Raw genomic sequence first — 24,579 nt, forward strand, 5'->3', positions numbered from 1 at the left:
AGCGGTTAGAGGAGAGGTAGGAAGTGAACACTTGCAAGGAAGGCAACAAGTTGGGATTCTGCTATACACCCCCTGATCATTTCAAAGAGGATGGGACTTGGCCTCTTTGGCAGTTTCTTTTGCTCTGCCTGGGGGAGGCACATGCCAGTGTTTCTGATGTTGCAGCATAGGAGATCCTGTTGCTCTTGTTGTCAAAAGGAGTAACTGTCACATCCGGCAAGAAAGGGGTTGAGGGTGCTGGTGGTTGATCCCCAAGGAGCTGCAGCCATTCTGTTGTGGGGTTCACTTGGATTTGCTGAGCAGGGGATTCCAACATCTAGATATGGATGTTGCTCCAGGGTGGCAACTTCTGGTTTCTTTACTGCCATGGCACCTGGTGGGAAATCTTCCATGGCTGATGCTGTAAAACTGCAATGCTGGCTTATTTAAAACCTGGAGTAATTAGGGACATAGTGGCTGCAGTTCACATGTACGGTCCCTTTATAACATCCTGCCGTAGGAGCTGGGTCAGGACATTGAGACTGAGCCACCATCGTGTCAGAAGTCACCACTTGTCTCTGACCCTGAAGCTGTCACTTTTCAGGTGCCTGCTTCGTGTTGTGCCCACTGTCATTGCCCCAAGCAAGCGACCCTCTTTGGGGACCCTGTGGGCCCTTAAATGTGTGTGTCATACAAATCTTGGTGGATGTCAAGTAGTGGTCTTGGGAAGCAATTTTATGTCCAGAGAATTCCTAGGTGGGGTATTTTGAATCTCTCTCCACTCACCACAATCATTGGAGGACAGCTCTGGTGTGGTCAAGGTACCCTGGTAATGTTATCCACGTGGGAAGGTTTTGTATTCCTAAAATATATAATAAAGTCTTAGAGTTTTACACTAAACTAGCTGCATCATTTCTAATTGTGTGGTCTTGACAAAATTGCCTTATACTGTCTTCTAGAACATTGGAATAATGATTGTACCTTGCACATAGGGTTGCTGTGCTGGTTAAATCTGAATATAATTGTACAGTATGTAAGCATGCACACAACGTCTATCAGAGAGTAAGTGCTCAATACATGTTAACTGTTGTTACCTGATGGTATCATCAGAGACAATTGTCTGCCGTCCCTCTCTCTACACCATGATCTGGTTAGAATGGAAGGGTGGCTCCCGATTCCTCCTGGAATCCAGCCTCTTCTGCTCTAGCCTCTCTAGCTCTGAATTCCCTTTCTACTGTGTCTTCAGTTTCCTAGTCTAGCTCATTCCCATCCACAGTTAAACATGCCCTAGACTTTCGTTACTTGAAAATAAAGAACAAAAATTGCTCCTTGAGCTCCTTGAGGCCTTTTCTCCTTCTATTGCCTGCCCTGTCTCTGTAGCCTCTGTCATAATCAGGCCTGTTGTCCTCATATCATCTACACTTGCTTATTCACTTCTCTCACCTCCCACTCTCTCTGCAACCCATGTCTGCCACTTGATTGAGTCTTTCTGTTTCCTTTGTGTTAGAAAACACATCTCCATTCTTTAAAAGGTTTCCTCCCTCATCTTTGTTTTTATTTACTTTCTAATTTTCCACCAAGAAAACACGGGCTGCTCTTCCTCTTCTTGGTTCATCTTCCTCTTCCTGCTCCTTAAATGTTTCTCTTGCTTAGGGCTGTGTCCTGGGCCCTTATTCTTTTCACCGTACCACACATCCATGGCTAATCTCATCTACTTTTTATGGTTGCTTGATTTTCTTTCACTTATTTGAGGAGTGGGGATGTGGGAGATATTGTGAAATCTCCCATCTGCTGGTCCACTCCCCAAATGTCCACAACAGCTGGGGTTAGGCTGGGCTGAAGCCGGGAATCTGGAACTCAATCTGAGCCTCCCACATAAGTGGCAGGAACAAGAACCACTTGAGCCATCTCCTGCTACTCACCACGATATGCATTAGCAGGAAGCTGGAAGTTCAAGTGAAGCTGGGACTCAAACCTAGGCACTTGAATATGGAGTGCAGGCACAGCAAGTGATATCCTAACCACTATGCCAACACCCAGCCCAGTCACTTAATTGTATTTGATCCCTGGCTCAGATTGCTCTCCTAGCACATATTTGGCTATTTCATTGAAATCTTCACAGGCACCATCAACCTAGAACATCCACAGTACACTCACCCTTCTTCTCCGGCTGGCTCTCCCGTGTTCCCAGCTTGAGAACATTGTTCACCAGCCACTTACATCAGAAGCCCGCGTCAGTCTTCTCTTCTCACCACGTAGCCAATCAACTGCCACATTTCCTCCATGTCCCGAGTATTTATATTCTCAGTGTTGAATCTCTTGGTTAGCATCTTAGTCCTCTCCACTCCTATTTCCCTGGATGACTCTAGCCCCCTTGTCTGTGGCCCTTTTTCTTCCTATCTGGTTTCCATTCCATCCATTAAATTTTTTTTTAATTTTCAGATGTTATGTACATGTAATTTACATTTCTGTGACTATTTAAAGTATAAAACTGTATTTCTTTGATGTATGCATTCATTCATGAAATCATCTCCCCAATCAAAAAATAGACAAATCCATCACACTCCAAAAGTATTCTCCCTTAGCAGCTTCTCTCTCCTATTCCTTGTCTGTATCCGCATTACTAATCTGTTGTTACTACAAATTAGTTTATATTTTCTACAGCTTTAGATGCAAGGAATCTTTACTGAGTACACCTTGCTGCTTTCAGCACAATTAGCTTAAAGATTCATCCACGATATAGCACGTAATTGATGAGTAGTATCCCATTGTATGGCTGTACCACAGTTATTTGTATCTGTTCACCTGCTAAACATTTGGATTGTGTTCAGTTTGGGGCTCTGTGAATGTTGATGAACAGTTCTTTGTAAGGACATGTTCTGTGACCAGAGAAATCTTAAACACAAATCCAGTGATTGCCCCCACCTTCCAGAAGCCTTCAGTGACATCAGATGTCCTTAAATGAGCTGAGCACGCTATGCATGCCTGAGCCCTTCCTTCCTCTGCAGCATCCATGTGTACCTGTTCTGCTTCCATTTCCTCCACCTACCATTCTTTGCTTCTTCCAGTTCCCTCGAAGGACCGACCACCTGCTCCCTTCTGGTCCTTCAAGCAGGCTGCTTCCTTTGGCTTAAATTCTCCCCAACTGTGTGGCCAACCTTTAAATTCTCCATCAGCTAAATCCTATTCGTTCCTTAGTCTCAGCATAAATACTCTTCCCTCATAAAGACCTTTGCAAGCCCTGGATTAGGCAAAACCTTATATCTGTATCAGAGTATTGTTGGAGTAATTTGAATTGTCCTATCAAAATAGTTCTAATGTTTTTTCTGCATTCCTCTTTGGTCTGTAGGCTCTGGAAATAGTCATCGCATTTGTGGTCTTCCATGAATAAGTGAATGAGAGAAAAAAGTGTTGTTCTGTGCACAGTTGCTGCTGTTTCTTTGTTCATTTCTTCATACGGTAAATGTTTCCTGTGCACACTGTGTGCCTACGCCTCTGCTAGGTATGGGAAGAGACCACAGAATAAGACAGTTAGGCCTTTGCCCCTTTAGAGCACATCATGAACGTGGAGGAGACAAACGATAGTAAACAAAGAAATAAGCAAAAGATAGGACAATCGTGATAAAGAGCACAGCATAGAAACAGAGGGAATCATTGGGTAGGGAGTGTGTTAACATGTTTCCAGTGCTGTAAATAAACAGTTGAGGCTGGGGAGTTTTTCAACAAAAGGGGTCTGTTTTGCTCACAGAACTCCAGGTCCGGGAGCATGGCTCTGGTGTCTGCCCGGCTCTGGTGTCTGCCCAGCTCTGCAGAGATTCTGCCTGGCTCCCCATCACCTCAAGTTAGACAGCATCATGAGGAAGTCTGTAAGGCAGAGAGTAATCACAGGGAGGGCCAGGAAGCCAAAGGCACGGAGGGGTCAGTCTTGCTATTTTTAAACATTTATTATTTAAGTGGCTGACAGACAAAATAGAAGGAACAAGCTCCCAAGTACCTATTGACTCCCTTCATGCCTACAACATCTGGGGCTGGGTTGGGTTCAGAGGAAGGAGCCAGGAACACTATCTAGGTCTCCCACAGAAGTGGCAGGGACCCCTGTTGAGCCATCAGCTTTGCTTCCCAGGGTCTGCATTGGCAGGAAGCTGGAGTCAGGAGTCACACCCAAGTATTCTAAGTGGATGTCTGAGCTATAAGGCTAAACATCTAGTCTATGTTTGGTGCAACAGTCTCTTGAGAAAGACCTTAAACCTTGAGCCCAGCCCCTGAAGGGGTAGTGGTCTCATGACCTCCCAGTAGGTCCCACCTCCTTGCCGTAGGGCTACATTGGGGACCAGGCTTCTATCACATGACCCTAGAAGGCCACCCTCAAACCATATTACCCTTAGCAAGGGCTATTCGTGCACAGGCAGGCCAGAGGAGTCAGTTTGCTGCAGGCTAAGTGAGAGCTGCGACCTGGATGATGAGAGGAAGCCAACTGAACAGAGATCACAGGGGAAATGACACCAGACGGATGAAGCAGTTGTCAGAGCCTTGAAGGAGCCATGATGGGGGCACAGAGGAGAGAGAGCTCCTGTGGTCAGGTGGGAGTGAGCCAGGAAAGGAGTGCTATGAGCCTGTGAAGGCTTTCGGCTCTGGAGGTAAGAGTTTGGGTTTTACTTATCTACTTCTTGTCTTGGTAAGAAGTTAGGCTTCTTTCTAGTTCAAGGTACCTGCTGTGCTCTTGCTCCAGATAAAGCCAAGGTGTACCAGAGGGAGCCAACTTGGGGCGAGCATCCTGGAGTCAGTAGGAAATCTGGCCAGGCTGCTATGATCAGTGGCAAGAATAATCACTGATGACATGACAGGGCATGCATTGTGGAAGCTGCCAAGACTGTGTGTGTGTCGCAGGCCCCAAACATATCTGCATTTATAGCATGACCGTATAGAAATAACTAACTGATGCCATTGCCCTACTCATGGGCATTTTATAATGGTTTATTTTTATGGGCATGGATTTTATCCCCTACACCACAGCAGCATCATCAGGGAGGGTTGAATCTGGAGAGACAGTGTAGGAGCCCCAAGGAGTGAGGCTGCGCAGAAAACGCTGGCAAGCTCTGAATCATCTCGCATTTGACTGAACGTCTGTGAAAGATTAATCGATCATGTAGAATCACAGGCTTGGGGGGAGGGGGGTCCAGCAAAGACGATACATGTGAAAGCACCTGAAACTACAAGTGCTCTTACAAGGCCTCACAGCGTATGAGCATTGAGTCAGTGAACTCTTTTTAACCAAATGGTGGTGGCGGTGTAAAACTTGAGACTGCAGTGGCTGCGTGCCTTGACCCAGTTGAGAAACTATCCATGGCCAGAACAACTCCTTTGCAACCACCGTGTGTATTTTGTTTAGGAAGGTCATGTGCATAGACTGTTACTGTACATTCCTCCATGGGTTTGACAAGCACTCATTCAGCACCTGCTGTCTGACAGCTTCTCCATGGCCCTGGGGATGAAGTGCCAAATAAGGCAGACACTGGCCTTGCTTCCGCGGAACTGAGAATCTAGAGGGTAATCAGCCTGAACACCTGGCACAGGAGAGAATGATCAATCTGCTTTTGCCGAAGTATAACTACAGTAGTCTTTTTTTTTTTTTTTTTTTTGGACAGGCAGAGTTAGACAGTGAGAGAGAAAGAGAAAGATCTTACTTCCGTTGGTGTGCTGCGTGGATCTGAAGCCAGGAGCTAGGTGCTTCTCCTGGTCTCCCATGGGGTGCAGGGCCCAAGCACTTGGGCCATCCTCCACTGCACTCCCTGGCCACAGCAGAGAGCTGGACTGGAAGAGGAGCAACCCGGACAGAATCCAGCGCCCTGACCAGGACTAGAACCCAGGGTGCCGGCGCCGCAGGCGGAGGATTAGCCTAGTTAGCTGTGGCGCCGGCTGACAGTAGTCCTTTGTTATATGCAGTTTCACTTTGTACCGTTTGTTACCCACAGTCCACTAAGCTCTGAAATTCTTCAGTGGAAAATTCCAGAAATAAATAATTCATCAGCTATAAGTTGCATGTCGTGTTGAACGACGTGATGAGATCTTGCAGCATCCCTCTCTGTCCTGCCTGGGATACGAGTCATTTATCCAGTGTATCCAAGCTGTATGTCCTACCTCCTGATAGTCACTTAGCAGCTGTCTTGGTTGTCAGACTGACTGTTGGTGTATTGCAGCTCTGTGATCAGTAACCAGGGCTTGGGAACACCCAGACTGCTGGGTGAGGCCCACGAAATTATTTGCTCTGTCCCTTGCCAAGGCAACTATAGAAGCAACTCGAAAGTGAGTAAATCTGAGAGTGGCCAGTTTTAAAGTTGATAATTTTGTTTGTCCTGCAAATGATATAACTATCCAAATGGCCCTTGGCAGACAGAAAGGTTGCCCAACCTGAAACCCTTTCACATCCCAGTGTTGCATCACAGTGCCTACACTGGTCACTGTTGTCACGTAGGATTTGTGTCATCTCATACCATCACAAGAGGAAGGATGGCGGTGTGGTACAGTGAGATACTTTCAGAGAGACCAAGTTCACTTAACTTGATTAAAGTACATTGTTGTTATTGACTGTGGTCAGTCTCTCATTGTGCCTAATGTGTAAACTTTATCATAGGTATGAGGATGTAGGGAAAACATAGTACTGCACGCTGTAGGATTCAGTACTATCCGTCCCTTTAGGTATGCTCAGAGGATCCTGGAATGTATCCCCTAAAGAAAAGAGGGTGTGGGGAGCAACTCAGACAAGACTAAGTTACTGGAATTAAGACTTATTCTATGCATCTGCTCTCCCACAATATGGCGCTGGGAGAGGAGTAAACAACTTTTACACAGCTGCCTCCAGTTCGACCAGTAACCTGCAGGAGCTGATCCTGCTCCTGATTGGAGGAGAGCAGCGTACTTGGCATGTGGGTAGCAGAGTTGGGATTGGTGGAAGAGGACTATAAAGGAGGAGAGAGACAACATGCACCAGGAACATCTAAAGGGAACATCCGGATAACATCTGAGCAGCTCCCGAGAGAGCCGGCCGGCGGTGTGCCACTCCCCCGCGGAATTGGGGAAAGTGGCAGGGGGAGCCGCCCTTCCACGGAGGTGGAAGGATCGGCAGCCAACCCGGGAAGAACCAGCAGCAAACCCGGGAAGGGCCGAGCAGACAAAAGAACAGCACAGGGTCTAGTGTCGTTCCTCCGCGAAGAGGGGGAGCGACAGAGGGAAACCACTGTACCTTTTTGCAGTATAATATATTTAAAGTAGGTTAATGCTCATCCATGCCAATACTTACCCTTCGAACTTTTTTTTTTTTTTTTTTTGACAGGCAGAGTGGACAGTGAGAGAGAGAGAAAGGTCTTCTTTTGCCGTTGGTTCACCCTCCAATGGCCACCGCGGCCAGCGCGCTGCGGCCTGCGCACCGCGCTGATCCAATGGCAGGAGCCAGGTACTTATCCTGGTCTCCCATGCAGGTGCAGGGCCCAAGCACCTGGGCCATCCTCCACTGCACTCCCTGGCCACAGCAGAGAGCTGGCCTGGAAGAGGGGCAACCAGGACAGAATCCGGCGCCCCAACCGGGACTAGAACCCCGTGTGCCCGCGCCGCTAGGTGGAGGATTAGCCTAGTGAGCCGCAGCGCCGGCCACCCTTTGAACTTTAACAGCTGATCTGAAAGGAGATGATACCTCATTGTGGTTTTCATTTACATTTTCCCAGTTAGTGGTGTTGAACCTCTCCATGTACAAGTTGACCTTTTCTATATCTTCTTTGGAAAAATGTCTACTCAGGTTTTTGCCCATTTTTAAAACAGGTTGTTATTTATTTGTTATGGAGCTTTATGACTTCCTCATGTATTTTGAATATTAACCCCTGATTAGATGGTTAGTTTGTAAATATTTGTTCCCATTCTGTAGACTTCCTTTCTGTTGATGGTTTCCTTTATTTTTTTTTCCTTTCCAATATCTACCTTTTCAGTTTGATATTGGTTCCATCTGTGTGTTTTGTTCTCAGTGCCTGAGCTTTTAGTGTCAAATCCAAAAAATCATTGCCAAGGCCAATATCAAGGAGTTTTTTCATATGCCCCCTTCTAAGAGTTTTGTTTCAGGACTTCCACCTGTTGTGAGTATGGCTAAGGGTCCGATGTCATTTTTTGTATATGGATATCTGGTTCTCCCAACATCATTGATTGAAGATATTCTTTCCCTATTGTGTATTTTTAGTACCTATTGAAAATCAGTTGAAAAATATATTTCTGGACTCTATTCTACTGATCTGTATGTCTGTTTTTATACCAGTACCGTGCTGTTTTGATTTCTGTAGCTTTGTAATATAATTTGAAGGATGAGTGATGTGCCCAGCTTTGTTCTGCTCGCTCACAATTGCTGTAGCTATTTTTAGTCTTCTATGGTTCCATACAAGTTTTAAGACTCTTTTTCTATGTCTGTGAAAAATGTAGAATTTTGATACAGGTTGCATTGAATCTATGGATTATCTTGGGTAGACAGTACATACCAACAAAATGAGTTCTTAGAATCCATTGTAGTATACCCATTATGGGAAGCAGTGTGGAAGTTACTAGAAATAAAAATAAAAATAGGGCCGACATTGTAGAATAGCAGGTTAAGCCACTGCCTGTGAGGCATCCCGTATGGGCACCAGTTTGAATCCAGGCTGCTCCACTTCCAGTCCAGCTCCCTGCTAATGCACCTGGGAAAGCAGCTGAAGATGGCCCAAGTGCTTGGGCCCCTGCACCCAGTAGGAGACCAAATGAAGCTCCTGGCTTAGGACCCTGGCCATGTCCTGGCCACTGCAACATTTGGGGAATGAACTGATGGTTAGTAGGTTGATATTTCTCTCTGTATTTCTCCTTCTAACTGTAACTCTGCCTTTGAAATTAATTAATTAATTAAAAATAGAATCATCATATGAGTCAGCTGTCCCACATCTGGGCACACATCTGAAGGAAGTGAATTAACTATATCTGTGAAATGTCTGCATCCCATGTCCATTGCAACAGTATTCACACTAGCCAAGATATGGTAACAGCCTAAGTGCTCCTGGATAGATGGATAAAGAAAATGAGAAATACACACGCCCGTACTCACATTCCATGGAATGCTCTCTAGCTGTTGGAAGAAGGGAATTCTGTCATCAGTGACAGCAGGGTTGAGTTTGCACTGTGTTACGCTAAGTGATGTAAGCCAGACAAAGACCCTGCATGGTCTCACTTATATGTGGAATCTAAAACTAGAAGAAGTCCAACTCAAGATAACGAGGATAGAAGGGTGGTTACCGGGGGATGGGAAGTGAGGGGAGAAGGGGAGGTTTTGGTCAAAAGGCCCTGACTTGGAGTTATAAAGTAACTTACTGTACAATAACGACAACTTAAAATCTGTGAAGAGAGCAGATCTCAAGTGTTCGTACTCCCCTCTTCTCTACCCCACAAATTAGCTGTGTGAGGTGATGGATGTGACAATGAGCTTGATTGTGGTAATCACAGCACAGTTTAAACATGTATCAACATATCACATTGTGCACTTGAAATGTGTCCAGTGAGTGTTTGGCAGTCCTAGCTCCGTAAAGCTGGGTGGGAAGAGGAGGAAGGTAGATGAAATGATTGTAAAGCTGTTGCCTCTCTGGAATGTCTTACACAGTTCTTTCTCAGCTCCCTTCGTGGTAGATCTTAAGTCTTGCATAGCCACAGTTCCTAAGGTTAGGGAGCTGGAGATCCTATGGAGGGCAGGACAGGGAATCTTTGAGATGCAGCTGAGGGCCATTGCTGAAGTTGGTCTGAGTGCCCCTCCCTGGATTGGTCTGTGTGATGAGTATGGCAGGGACACATTGTCTCCGTCTGCAAAGTTAGGGATCCTCAGTTGTCGCGGGGGGAACTTCTCTTCCATTCTACAGAAAAAAGACCAGCAGTTTGAAAAATACCCATCTAAGAGAGCAACAGACCTTAGCAAGAAGAGTGGTGTGAATAGGAATGACGTGGGAGACCCTTCCACTGTGCATTTAAATCTTCTTGTTTTAAATCTCCTTGTTTTGATTTGAGAGGCAGAGAGATACACAGAGGCAGAAAGAGGGCTTGCTCTGGTCTGCTCATTCACTGCCCAAATAGCTGCAACAGCTGGAGCTGGGCTGGAGCTGCAGCAGGAGCCGGGAATTCAAGGCAGGTCTCCCTCATGGATGGCAGGAACCTAACTACTTGAGGGATCACCTGCGGCCTCCCAGAGCATGCATTAGTGGGAAGCTGGAATTAGGGGCAGAGCCAGGACTCGAACCCAGACACTCTGATATGGGATGTGGGCATTCCAAGTGGTGTCTTAACCACTCTACCAAATATCTGTCCAAGCTCCATGTTTTAAATATATTCTCAGTAATCATCAGAAAATTTTATCAGAAAATTAAAAAACACTACATTTTAGTTGTAGTCCTTTCTAAAGTAAAAAATACTTATTTAACTCTTACTATACATTTTTATAAAATGTCTACTCTGACAATTTAAAATTCTAATTTTTTTAGCTTTATTTATTATTTGATCTCTGTCCTTAAAGTGTTGTCCAATGTGAATTAATGCTATAACTAGTACTGAAACAGTATTTTACACTTTATGTTCTGTGTGGGTGCAAACTGATGAAATCTTTACTTAATATATGCTAAATTGATCTTCTTTATATAAATATAATTGAAAATGAATCTTGATGTGAATGGAATGGGAGAGGGAGTGGGAGATGGGAGGGGTGCGGGTGGGAGTGAAGTTATGGGGGGGGAAAAGCCATTGTAATCCATAAACTGTACTTTGGAAATTGATAGAGTTAGAGGGAGAAACAGAGAAGGATCTTCCATCCACTGAGTCACTCCTCAAGTAGCTGCAATAGCCATGGCTGGGCCATACCAGAGCCAGGAGATTCACTTGTGTCTCCCAGATGGGTTGTGGGGGCACAAACACTTGGGCCATCGTCTGCTGCTTTTCCCAGGGCAGGAAACTGGATTGGAAGTGCAGCAGCTGGGACACAACCCAGTGTCCATATGGGATGATGGCGTTGCAAGCGATCGCTTTACTCATTATGCCACAGTAACAGCTCCTAAATTCCTATTCTAAGTTGGAAACTCTGTCACCATTAGGTTGGAGAGTCGGTTCAAGGCCACCAGGAACCTCTGCTTCTGCCCCTGGCCTTGTCACTTCTCACAGGGTCACAATCTTTTGAGTCTTAGCTCCTTCATCTGTGTAGTCCTGTGAGGGAGGCTGGGAGGACCTGCTGGGTTAGCACATTTGAAAATGTTTTGCAGGGGCTGGTGCTGTGGTACAACAGGCTAAAGCCCCAGCCTGCAGTGCCAGCATCCCCTATGGGCACCAGTTCGAGTTCCAGATGCTCCACTTGTGATCCAGCTCCCTGCTAATGTGCCTGAGGAAGCAGCAGAGGATGGCCCAGTGCTTGGGCCCCTGCACCCACATGGGAGACCCGGAGGAAGCTCCTGGCTTCAGATCAACTCACCTCTGGCAGTTACGATCATTTGGGGAGTGAACCAGCAAATGGATGACCTCTCTCTCTGTCTGTACCTCTCTCTGTAACTCTGCCTTTCAAATAAATGAAACTTAAAAGGCAATGTTTTGCAGGCGAAAGCAGTCTTCTGTGTTGGTAACCTTTCCCTCCTCTACACAAATTCCTCCTAGATTGCCCAGCTGAATTCTCTGATTACACTGCTGCTGGGAGAACTTCCTCCTGGAGACCGACAGAAAATCATGACCCTGTGCACCATAGACGTCCACGCCAGGGATGTGGTGGCCAAACTCATTTCCCAGAAGGCAAGTTGTGGGTAGAAATCCCACTTATTAGCTTTTGTTTTCTGAATCTGGTATTTATTTTCAGAATACTTCCAGGAGAGTCATTGCTTTCTAACCGTTTGTGCGTTAGTCTTCAGAAGTTGTACTTATTTTGGGTATGTTGGATTTGGGCTAGCCCAAGATATTGGGGGTACCCCAAAAAAGTTTGCAGAAAATGGAGTTAAAAAGTAAATTCACTTCAGTGCAAACAGTTTTGACATCTTGGTGTAGTTTTTTTACGATACTCATTTCTATAAACTTTTTGAAGATGAGAATGAGCCCGAATGATGTCCCCCAAGGATTTTGCCAAGATAGGAGCCTCAAAACTTCCACAAATTAACCCAGATGGAAGAACTGTGAGATGTGACCTGCTTAGCCCTGTGTCTGCTGGCTTCTCTTGAAGCCACTATGAATCACACCTGGTGACCTACACAGCCAATGGCAACAAGATTGTAAATGTCACTCACTGTCTCCTTGTGCCTTTGATCAGTTGCCCCCCAAAGAGAGAATTACTGGGTGCTTTTTTAGGTTATCTGGTCATGCCTTTGCGTTTGTCTTTCCTGGCTAACTGAGTCACTTCCTTGTAAGGAGTTATTTTCTAATCCTTTCTGTGTATCAATAACTTTCTCTCCCTGTCTCTGGAAAAAGAAAATGTGTCTCTTAGATGCTGGCAGTGACTCATGTGAAAAGGCAATTTTCTCTCTCCTTTTGCAAACCACATTCTTCCTTACACGTGTCAGCAAGCAGCACTGATGCATCGCGCCTGTCACTCTCTGGGTGTGATGGCATTTCAGCCAGTCAGTTGCACACCTTGCATGTGTATGTTGTGAAATGTCTTTATTGTTTTTCTACTTCTCAATGTATTAAAATCAAAGTGAACATTTTTAAAGATCTTATTTATTTGAGAGGTAGAGTTACAGACATTGAGAAAGAGAGACAGAGAGAAAGGTCTTCCATCCACTGGTTCACTCCCCAAGTGGCCACAGTGGCCAGAGCAGAGCTGATCTGAAGCCAGGAGCCTGGAGCTTCTTCCACATCTCCCATGTGGGTTCAGCAGCCCAGGCACTTGGGTCCTCTTCTACTGTTTTCCCAGGCCAGAGCAGAGAGCTGGATCGGAAGCGGAGCAGCTGCAACTCAAACTGGCATCCATATGGGATCCCGGTGCTGCAGGGTGAGGCTTAACCTACTCCACTACAGTGCCGGCCCCTCAAAGTGAATTTTACTTCTCTCAATGAAGTACAAGGAAACGCTTCTTTCTGACGTGTGAACATCAGCATTCCTCAGTCAACCTTCCAGACGATTAGTGAACAATGTTTTTTGTTCAAGTTTTTCTTTTTTTTTTTTTTAATTCATGCATTATTTGAAAGGCAGAGATAGAGAAAAAGACAGGCAGAGAGAAAGATCTTCCATCTGTTGGTTCACTCCTCAAATGGCCGCAAAGGCCAGGCCAAAGCCAGGAGCCAGGAGCTTCTTCTGGGTCTCTCACTTGGGTTCATGGGCCCAAGCACCTCCACCATCCTCTGCTGCCTTTGCAGGTGCACTAGCAGGGAGCTGGAGCAGAAGTGGAGCAGCCAGAACTCGAACTGGTGCCCATATGGGGTGCAGCATGGGCAGAGGCTTAACCTTATACACCACAGCGCTGGCCCCATGAACAGTGTTGTTTAATTGAAAATCCAAAGTGAATTCTTGGAAAATCCCACTTACTCTGTTCTTCTTTTGATAATGAAGTATCAAGAGCTGCTTTCTGCACAACTTGCCATTCATATATATACACACACACACACATATATGTGTATATATATATATTTTTTTTATTTTGTCTTGTCACTCTGATGACTTGAAGGTAGGATAAGTTAGGATTTAAAAATATCTTTTATGGTGCCGGTGCTGTGGCATAGTGGGTAAGGCCACTGCCTACAGTGCTGGCATCCCATATGGGCACCGGTTCAAGTCCCAGCTGCTCCACTTTTGATCCAGCTCTCTGCTATGGCCTGGGAAAGCAGTAGAAGATGGCCCACGTCCTTGGGCCCCTGCACCTGCATGGGAGACTCAGGGGAAGCTCCTGGATCCTGGCTTCTGACTGGCTCTGCTCCAGCTGTTGTGGCCAGCTGGGAGTGAACCAGTGGATGGAAGACCTCTCTCTGTCTCTGCCTCTCCTCTCTCTGTGTGGCTGCAACTTTCAAATAAATAAATAAATCTTTAAAAAATACCCCCTATCTTGTACTAAAATACACAGTCTAATTCTCACCATCTGAAATACATGGACATGATTCCCAAGAAACCCCAGAGATGTGCCTTAAAGGAGATGGACAAGTTCTTATCAAGCTGGAAGAGGGCTGGGTGGGTTGGGAAAGAATAGTAATGAAAAAATACTGTTCTTTGAAGTAATGGAAAGCAAAGTGAAAAGGTCTGTTTTTGAGGCAAACTGACTTTAGAATGAATATGGTTGTAAGTGTTAGGTTCTTAGGGCCAGCACCATGGCATGGTGGGTTAAGCCATTTCTTTTGACGCCAGCATCTTATATGAACGCTGGTTTGAGTCCCAGGTGCTCCCCTTCCAATCCAGCTCCCTGCTAATGTTCCTGAAAAAGCAGAGGAAGATGGCCCAAGTATTGGGGTCCCTGCCACCCATGTGAGATACCCAGATGATGCTCCTAGCCTTTGCAGCCATTTGGGGAGTGAACCAGCAGGTGGAAGATTCTCCCTCTGTTGCGCTCTCTCTCTCTCTCTCACCTTGCCTTTCAAATAAATCTTTTATACTTCTGACATGCAGAAATGATGGATTAAGCATTAGTTTAATGCAGAAAATGTGATTTTTCTATTGGATTTTAGTGATATGCATACAGAATTATGAAATTACCCAATCATCTGGGTGAAATATAAAAGGGAACATATTGGCATTGTTTTCCGCAGAAGCCAGTATAAAAGGAAGTCTTTTGCTGTAGATCCATTTGTGATGAAGCGTTCACCTGTCTCTGCAGTTATGAATTGCAGTGGCATACAAGGGATTTCCTGTTTATGAGAACGTTAGCAGTAACACGTGAACCCAGGCCCACAGAGCTGAAGGGATAGACTGACTAGATTACGTTTGTGGCCAGGAAACCACCGGCGTCCTCTGTGTAATGATCCTGCCCCTGACTGTAGGTTGTCAGCCCCCATGCTTTCGCGTGGCTGTCTCAGCTCCGTCATCAGTGGGACGACACCCGCAGACACTGCTTTGTCGACATCTGCGATGCCCGGTTCCAGTACTTCTATGAATACTTAGGAAACGGCCCTCGGCTGGTGATCACTCCTCTAACCGACAGGTAACAACCACAAGTCTAGTCAGGTGGCTGCGAAGTCAGTCCAGAGCTCTGCTCGCACGGGTGGAAGTGTGGGAGAACAAGGAAGTACTTCTGGAGTACTGTGTGCCAAGTACTAGATATACATATATACTATGTACATGTAATATATTAAGAAACGTATATATGTATCTTTCCTGTTCTTTCTCTCTCTCTCTCCACACACACACAAACACACACATCCCTCCCTCTTCCCTCTTTCTCAAATGTGTTTGTAAAATTTTTAATTCTTATTTTAAAAAGACATTTAAAATATATGTGTGTATGTATTTCCCTCTTTCTCTCCACCCTTCAAATAAATGAATCTTTTTTTAAAAAAAATAATGTGTATATTAGCACTGATTATTAACTTTCTAATTTAAAGCGTGCTTTTGGTTTCTTCAGCAGTTAAAAGGAAGACGAAGGATCATTTTGGTAGCATGAGCAGTGTCGGATGAGATGCTTCCCTTGTGTGTATTTCATTTCCATTTCGTTGGGTTGCTGAGCAACTGTGTACATTAGCACAGTGATTCCTTTCACGGTGTTCGTTGGGTCTCATTGGACGCTCAACGTGTCCTTGTTGGGCGTCAGGTGGGGCAGTTGTATCTCCTTCTTGCATATGTGGGCAGCTTCAGAGAACTGGGTGAGCCAGCCCTTCTATGCCTGATAGACTGGCGCTGGCAACAGGTGAACAGTGGAGAACACAGGCTGAGCTGCTGTTACAGTGATGCGTCGAAATACAGTGTGTAACCCAGAAGCAAGTGGGCTGGCAGTGTAGGCGGGCAGGCTGCTGACACACCCCACGGGGCTTCCACACTTGTTACAGCCAGCAGAAAAGGGGCAAAAGAAAGTCCAGGCCAGATGTCTCTGAGGAGATGTGCTGGGAATGGCACCCATCATTCCCGTGCATATCACATTGGTGGGCACTTGGTCACCTGGCCACTCCTAACTGGCAGGCAGGTGGGAAATGCATTCTGTGGGCATAAGGAGCCCCACGGGCCGGCGCTGTGGCTCACTAGGCTAATCCTCCACCTGCAGTGCTGGCACACCAGGTTCTAGTCCCAGTCAGGGCGCTGGATTCTGTCCTGGTTGCCCCTCTTCCAGGCCAGCTCTCTGCTGTGGCCCGGGAGTGCAGTGGAGGATGGCCCAAGTGCTTGGGCCCTGCACCCGCATGGGAGACCAGGAGAAGCACCTAGCTCCTGGCTTTGGATCAGCGCGCAGTGCACCAGCTGCAGCGGCCATTGGAGGGTGAACCAACAGAAAAAGGAAGACCTTCCTCTCTGTCTCTCTCTCTCACTGTCCACTCTGCCTGTCAAAAATAAAAATAAAAAGGAGCCCCACACACAGCCAAATTCCGAGGCACCAGAAAAGATGACAGGGATCTCGTCGCTTCTTCAGGACATTCTCTGCAATCTTCACTCCATTTCACTGCAGGTGTGCTGAGGAGGGCAGTGGATTAAAACACAGGAACACTGCCCGATTTCCTAAGCGATTGCTTCTACTTGCTTAGTGCTCTGAACTTCTCAAGGCAGACCTGGGCTTCTTCCACGGAGCCCTACCGCGAGCCTCATTCTATGGGAGGGAAAACTGAGGCATGTTGATACCCAAAGACTGACTTGAGGAGTGGGCAGTGGGCCCGGCAGCTAAGACATCCTCATTGGACTACTCGGCTCTGCTGCTGACTCCAGCTTCTGTCACTACAGATCCTGGGAGGCTCAAGTCCCCACCACCCACGTGGGAAACCTAGATTGAGGTCCCGGCTGCTGGCTCAGGTCACACTGAGTGCCCCCTGTTGGAGGCGTCCAGGGTGTGGACCGGCGGATGGAAGGGCTTACTCTCTCACTCATTCTCTTCCTCCGTCCCTCCCTCTCTTTCTCAAATATGTTTGGAGCATTTTTAATTCCTATTTTAAAAAAGACTTATTCAAAGTTAGTCTCTGATGATGAGCAAAGTAGATGTTAGTCCTTGGTTTCCCTGACCGCTGTGTGTGTCTTTCCACTTGACCTGCTGTGTATACCAAGACAAAAATAATTTTTTTTTTTTTGGACAGGCAGAGTGGACAGTGAGAGAGAGAGACAGAGAGAAAGGTCTTCCTTTGCCGTTGGTTCACCCTCCAATGGCCGCCGCGGCCGGCGCGCTGCGGCCGGCGCACCGCGCTGATCCGATGGCAGGAGCCAGGAGCCAGGTGCTTTTCCTGGTCTCCCATGGGGTGCAGGGCCCAAGCACCTGGGCCATCCTCCACTGCACTCCCTGGCCACAGCAGAGAGCTGGCCTGGAAGAGGGGCAACCGGGACAGAATCCGGCACCCTGACCGGGACTAGAACCCGGTGTGCCGGCGCCGCTAGGCGGAGGATTAGCCTAGTGAGCCGCGGCGCCGGCGACAAAAATAATTTGTAAACCTGAAGAAGCCTCAGAGAACACCAGCTATTTAAGACCTTTGCCATTTGTTAGTCTTTGCTTCTTTTACAAGTCGCATTCTGTCTTTGTATGATTTTCCCCAGTCTAACAACCTCTGAGAATTTCCTGCAAAAAATCAGTATTACAGTAATCAAATCTGTATAGCAACACATTTAAGGTAGATTCCTAAAATTTCAATAAATTATCTTTGTATATTTACTTTATACATTGAAATATATATTTATATACTATATATTTATGTTATGTATCTCATCTCTATGTATTCTTTAAATAGCACCTTAATGCAGTCAGTTCTTAAATTCATCCATCATTAACTATTGTCTATTTTTCTTTTGCAAACAATAGTTTGAGACATTATCTACCACATTTGCAGCATTTTTACCTAAAAATATCAGAAATTCAGTAGCATTGCAAATCAAGTGTTATTTGTATTCAGATACAGGGTTCTTCAGAAACAAGACCAACAAAGCAATCCATCCTCCCAAAATATTTTTCATTGACCAACCTTAAAAAGGAATTTGATGTAGAATATTCGGACTTGCTGCCGGGAACACATCAGGAGTACTCCAGTGTTTTGTCCACTGCCACATTCTAGACCTGGGTTTCCTAAAATGCGTTTTAGAAACTTCGCCAAATGTCTTAGAGGAATCTCACATCAGACTGTCGTTACGTTTTCTGTTGCTTCCAGGTGTTATATTACTTTAACTCAGTCGCTTCATCTAACCATGAGCGGGGCTCCTGCCGGCCCAGCTGGCACAGGGAAGACGGAAACCACCAAAGATCTCGGACGCGCCCTGGGCATGATGGTGTACGTGTTCAACTGTTCAGAGCAAATGGACTACAAGGTACGTTAGCTGTTAAATGACATGGAAGAGGCAGTCTGCTACCGGAATCATTCCGATTCAGAAGGAATCGAAACAGCTGCCTGTAACTGTCTTCTGGAGGTGGGCATGTGGTGCAGTGGTGAAGTTGCCCCTTGGGATGCCTGCATCTCAGCTCAGCTCCCGATTCCAGCTTCCTGTTAATGCACACCTGCGAGGCAGCAGTGTCGGTTCAATTCCTTGGGTCCCTGCTGCCCATGCGGGAGAATCCAGGTTGCATTCCCAGCTCCTGGTTTCACTCTGGCATGGCCAGAGTTTCACTCCTGGTTTCACTCTTGCATGCATTTGGGGAGTGAACCAGAGGATGGAGGTTCCGTCTGTCTCTCTTTCAAATAAAATGAAACTAATTCAGTAAAAAATAATATCAAAAAATCCTCTTCTGTTTGGTTCTGCCTGCCTCGCTCCACCCCCTAGTCCATAGGCACCATCTATAAGGGACTGGTGCAGACAGGAGCCTGGGGCTGTTTTGATGAGTTCAACCGCATCGCTGTGGAAGTTCTGTCCGTGGTGGCCGTACAGGTGAAAATGATTCACGATGCCATCAGACACAGGAAGGAGAGGTAAGTGCCTTGTGGCTTTTTCCTCTTGTTACAATCAGAGTAATGTGGACCAATACAGGTAAGCCCACTCCACCATCTGTTGCTCCCTCTCCCTGTCTCATAACATAGATAAGAGTCTAGATGACTTGCAATAATGGTTCTGAGTATTTTCCCATTTTTCATGTGTGGGTTTCAAGTGTTGAATACCATCAAAGTACATTAATTTAATCTCTTAAAAAAAAAAAAAAAAACTTTGTGGTGAACGCAAGGATGAGTTCTCAGCCCTCTCCTCCCTTGACTTCTGGAAGCATCGAATGGAGTTGGTCACTTCCTGTTGAGTGGCCCAGCATCTTTGTGTGATTTGCAGGATTCCACTGTCCCCTCCATTTATGGCACCGTATGGCTGCTCTGTCGATGGCTTCTTCCCATCTATAAAATGGGGAAGACCGGTACCTACAGATTGATTACCGTGATGATGAGTGCCCCGGCACTGGGAAGCACCATGTCTGTGTTTGCTGTTATTTCTTATTGTTAGCGGATGTCACAGTGCTCAGTGTGGGGACTTCTTTTGTCTCTCTGTATTTCCTCCCTTGGCGATTTTATGCAGTGCTACGGCTTTCAGACAGTGTCCTGATGCTGCTGACGAGCAGGTGCCTGGATCTCCTCTCTCTCCGTCTCTAGATTTGTAGGAGCAACTGCTTATTTAGACATCTCAAGACTGCCCTCGATGTCTCACGGGCCTCTGCTGTTTAGCAGACTTTACAATCAAAATCCCAGTCTTCCCACCAAGGCCTACCTTGTTCATTGTTCCATTGCAGATACCTTCACGTTCTTCCAAGAACTCTGGCCAAATCTTTCAAGATGTGTCTGGGATCTAACCACTTTACAACATGATGCCACTCTCCCCAAAGGCAAAATAGAGCATACACTTAGGGTTTGATGAATGCATTTAAGAAATGAATATTATAGGACACAGCCCAATTCCCTAATTCTGATTCTCTTTGTACTGTTTTTTTGCCACATGGTACAACCTCATGTATCTGGCTTACCTCTGACCCCCATTTTTTAGGATGTTTTACTCAGTTAACTATCTTGTCCATGGGGACATTTTCAGTTTCCCATTTAGGGAAGGATTATTTAGCCCCTTGAAGCTGTGAACTTGTAGAAGTTTCTAGTTTTCGGTAGGTGGATCTTGGTGGTGCCACCTCCCATGGAGCCTCTTAGTCCCTGCACCACATGGCCTAGGGTCCCGGTGTCGTGTGCCTCACCTGCGCCATGATAGACGAGTGTGGTTCCTTCTTCTTTGATCCTCAATTGTATTTTATTTTGTTTTTAATTAAAATTTCATTATCTTAGGAAACCCAGTTGTCACTTGAAGCCATCCTTTATTATGGAGACTTATGGACCTGATCCGTGCAATGATTTCTGAAAATTTCCAACTGTACTTCTTGGCGGCCTCCTCTGCCTCGTCTGCTTGTGAGGTGTCTCTCTTCCTCCTTGGTCTGGCCCCTGTGTACACAGCAGGAGCCTCCATGATTTCCTGGGTTTGTTCCACTCCTAGTCCACGGGAGGAGCAAAGACATGGGACCATGTCTCAACCACACCCTTCCCAGGGTCTTGCTGGCTGCAACCCTGAGGTCCGTCCATTCCACCTGTGGCTCTGCCCACTGTGTACAATGGGGCAGTCAGGTCTCCTGTGGCAGTAGCCACCTGTCGTCCTGTGAGCAGCCCTGCCGGGCCTGTCCACTTCACCGCCCAGGCTGGCATTCTTGTCTACCTTGGCTGTTCAAGATCCACCTGCTCTGAATTACCCGAATCTAAGGTGCGCCGAGTCCTAAGTCTCAAGGTTTCTTTCTCCCTCTCTTTATTCTCCCTCCTCTGTGATACAGGCCTAGCTCCTACCTCCCTCAGCCCTTTCTTTTTCCAGCAAGAGATCAGCTTTATGCATGGGTACTTAAGAAAAATTCAATGAAATGGAATCCAAAGATAAGTGTGTATAGGTGCAAAAACTTGTGAAATGCATGCATACTTTTTTCTTTCTTTCTTTATTTGAAAGAGTTACACAGAGTTACACAGAGAGGAGAAGGAAAAAGAGAGAGAGAGAGAGAGGTCTTCCATCCGATGGTTAACTCCCCAATTGGCTACAATGGCCAGAGCTGCGCCAGTCGCCAGGAGCTTTTTCCAGGTCTCCCACGCAAGTGCAGGGGTCCGAGGACTTGGGCCATCTTCTACTGCTTTCCCAGGCCACAGCAGAGAGCTGGATCAGAAGTGGAGCAGCCGGGACTCGAATCTGTGCCCATATGGGATGCTGGCACTTCAGGCCAGGGCATTAACCCACTGTTCGCACAGTGCCGGCCCTATACTTTTTTCTTAACATGCATTTTCCATGAACTTTTGAAGACCCCTCATAGTATGTTTCATTGACTCCGATTTGAAAGTTTCCTCCTGCTTACTTCTCAGTTTGGCTCTTGACCCCTTCACCATCGCATTTCCCTGGTCATCAATAGCCTAACCGGGTCCATCAAACTCTTCCAAACATCTTTCACTGCTTCTTCTTTTTTTTTTTTGACGGGCAGAGTGGACAGTGAGAGAGAGAGAGACAGAGAGAAAGGTCTTCCTTTGCCGTTGGTTCACCCTCCAATGGCCGCTGCAGCCAGCACACTGCGCTGATCTGAAGGCAGGAGCCAGGTGCTTCTCCTGGTCTCCCATGGGGTGCAGGGCCCAAGCACTTGGGCCATCCTCCACTGCACTCCCTGGCCACAGCAGAGAGCTGGCCTGGAAGAGGGGCAACTGGGACAGAATCCGGTGCCCCGACCGGGACTAGAACCCGGTGTGCCGGCACCGCAAGGCGGAGGATTAGCCTAGTGAGCCGTGGCGCTGGCCTCACTGCTTCTTCAATACCTTCAAGTAGTCACAGCAGCCCCGCTCACTGCTAACAGCTGCTGAGTCCCCGCCACGTTCTGAGCATTGTGTATATTTATCTTAGCTGTCTTTATTCAGAGTCTCTGAAATCCACACATAATCCAATAAAGAGCTTTCCTCACCTTTTTGGGGATGAGGGAATTAGATCTTACAGAGGAGAATGAAAGTGCCCTAGTGACTAGTGCATCTGAACTCTGAACAGAGTGGCTGCCGTAACCACCATGCGAATCTGCCTCCTTGGAACACTGGGTAGATAGAGGAAGGGAGGAATGAAGGAAGGCTGAACAACCAGGCAAAGATGGGACAGGGAATTCCTTTCCTTCTGGGTGTGGACATTATCTGTGCCGTTTCCCATTCAAGGAATGACAGCCCCACATCACCTGTCATTCCAGCTTCAAGTAGGCAGGTCCTTGTTTGTATGCTTTCTATGACGGCTGTGCTAAAATGAAAACAGACTACTTCCTGTAACTCCTCGAGGGAGAGGAAGGGCATTTTTAATAAAGATGCTTCAAAACATATCCAGAATACGTATGCTTATGCATTTTAAAGAAAATTACAGAGATCCGGCCGCTTCCCAATACTAATTTGCATTTTGTCACGGTTTACATTTGTCAGTGTGCATTCAGACCCAATCAGCACATTTAACTTCATCATCAATGTTCTTTCCTTATGGCAGATTTGTGTTTCTTGGGGAAGCGATCCCGCTGAAGCCATCAGTTGGAATATTTATTACTATGAACCCCGGATACGCTGGTCGAACGGAGTTACCGGAAAATCTCAAAGCCCTTTTCAGGTAAGTGCTGGGCTTGGTGGACGAGCGCCTGGCACGCTCGTGCCACCTAACGTTGGTTTGCTCTCTGTGGTGCTTTTGCTTTTACTCGAGATTTCCTATGGAAAACCTGCATTAGAGAGATTTTTTACTGTGCTCAGTGAGCCCTTTTTAATTATAAAACCAGGGCACAATATCAGTATTTAAAAGTTACATTTCAATGTTTAGTATTCACTCTGTTGTGATGGTATTTATAGGTAAGCATGGTTTTTGCAGATTATGAACTGTTCAGGAGATACGGAAGAGAAAAAGGCAAAAACCTAAGAGTGTCACCATCCCGACTGATTGTTGAATTTTCCAGTCTCTTTTATCATTTACATTTCATAAAGTTAATATCACATAGGCATGATTTTTATTTAGTTCTCGGCATATACATATTTTAATATATTTTTAATATATTTTAATCACCTTATCAAAAATTCTTTGGAAATCTTTTTTCATATTTCTCCAAAATATTCCTTATCAGAGTTGATCAGTAATCTGATTATGGGTGTTCCTTACTTTCTGACATGTAGGGTTTGTTTTGGTTTTGGTTTGGTTTCAGTTTTACCTGACCATAAACCACAGACTATAAATATCTACTCACATAAAAAAGTACACTTCTTTTAGGTTATTATCTCAGAATAGCTTCCTAAATGTACAGTTACTAGGTAAATGATATGTATTGGTGATCTGCATCTCCAGTCTGCAGTTACCAATGGGTATATTTTCAGCAGTCTGTAAGAGAACCCCATCGAGTACAGGGTATGATTCACTTCTATTTTACTTTAAGTCAACTTCACACAGTACAATCTAATGGACCTGTTAAGTTGCCGTTGGTGAAAACAGTCCCCCAGTCCAGACACCGTGCCTTCGCAGCACCCTCAGACGTCCTCACGCCACTTTCAAGTTAATCCTCGTACTGCCAGTGTGCCGCGGCCATGCGGTTACATCGATCGTCTCTCTCGAGTTTGTGTAAAGGAAACTGACAGTGTGTGCTCGTTTGTGTCAGCTGCTGCTTTTGAACGTTATGGTTTTGAGATTCATCCAAGTTGCTGAGCATCTCAGGAGCTGGTTCTTTTTATCACCGGTTGGCATTCTGTGGTGTGGACATGGGGCAGTTTCTTCATACATTCATTGCCTGATGGACGTTTGGCTTGTTTGATGCTGCATACAGCTGTTGTGAATGTTCATATGTCACCTTCGCAGGAACATACGTGCTTTCATTTCTTTGGGGTAAACATCTGAGAATGAAATTGCTGGCTCACATGGAAGATATGTTTTCTTGTAAGAATCTGCCCATCTGGTTTTTTTTTAAGATTTATTTTATTTATTTGACAGACAGAGTTACAGAGAGAGATAGACATGTGGAGAGAGAGATCTTCCATCCGCTGGTTCACTCCCCAAATGGCCACAAAGGCCAGAGCTGCACCGATCTGAAGCCAGGAGCCTCTTCCAGGTCTCCCATGAGGGTGCAGGGGCCCAAGTGCTTGGGCCATCTTCTACTGCTTTCCCAGTCCATAGCAGAGAGCTGGATCAGAAGTGGAGCAGCTGGGACTCATACCAGCGCGTGTATGGGATGCCAGCACTGCAGGCCGGGGCTTTAACCCGCTGCTCCACAGCACCGGCCCCCAATCTGGTTTCTAAAGTGATTGTACCATTTTGGATCCTTACCATCAGTGCATGAGAGTAATTCCAGGTGCTTCATTTTCTGTGGACACTTGGTGTCATAGGTCTTTTTAGATTCAGACAAACCTCTATAGATATGTAGTTGTGTGTCCTGTGGGCTTAGTTTACATTTCCATGAGTACTGATGAGTTAAGCATCTTTTCACATACTTACTGGACATTCCCAAACCATCTTTTGTTAGAAACATACATATTTACA

General features: G+C 46.1%; 1 protein-coding gene across 3 annotated transcripts in view; it reads left to right on the forward strand.

The window, feature by feature from the left end:
- DNAH11 (dynein axonemal heavy chain 11) overlaps positions 1-24,579 on the forward strand; it is a 365,338-nt gene that overhangs the window by 133,595 nt on the left and 207,164 nt on the right. For all 3 annotated transcript variants that reach the window (XR_016222511.1, XM_089315357.1, XM_089315358.1), the window contains exons 31-35: positions 11,656-11,787; positions 14,949-15,109; positions 18,231-18,387; positions 18,838-18,983; positions 22,561-22,677. Coding sequence is in view for 2 of the 3 variants with exons in the window: in XM_089315357.1 (XP_089171483.1) it covers positions 11,656-11,787; positions 14,949-15,109; positions 18,231-18,387; positions 18,838-18,983; positions 22,561-22,677 (713 nt within the window). In the remaining variant the exon portion in view is untranslated. The remainder of the gene's footprint in view (positions 1-11,655; positions 11,788-14,948; positions 15,110-18,230; positions 18,388-18,837; positions 18,984-22,560; positions 22,678-24,579) is intronic.

Source organism: Oryctolagus cuniculus, chromosome 16 (genome assembly GCF_051225735.1).
Source record: "Oryctolagus cuniculus isolate XC-2025 breed Fujian yellow rabbit chromosome 16, ASM5122573v1, whole genome shotgun sequence".
Classification (NCBI taxonomy): Eukaryota; Metazoa; Chordata; class Mammalia; order Lagomorpha; family Leporidae; genus Oryctolagus; species Oryctolagus cuniculus.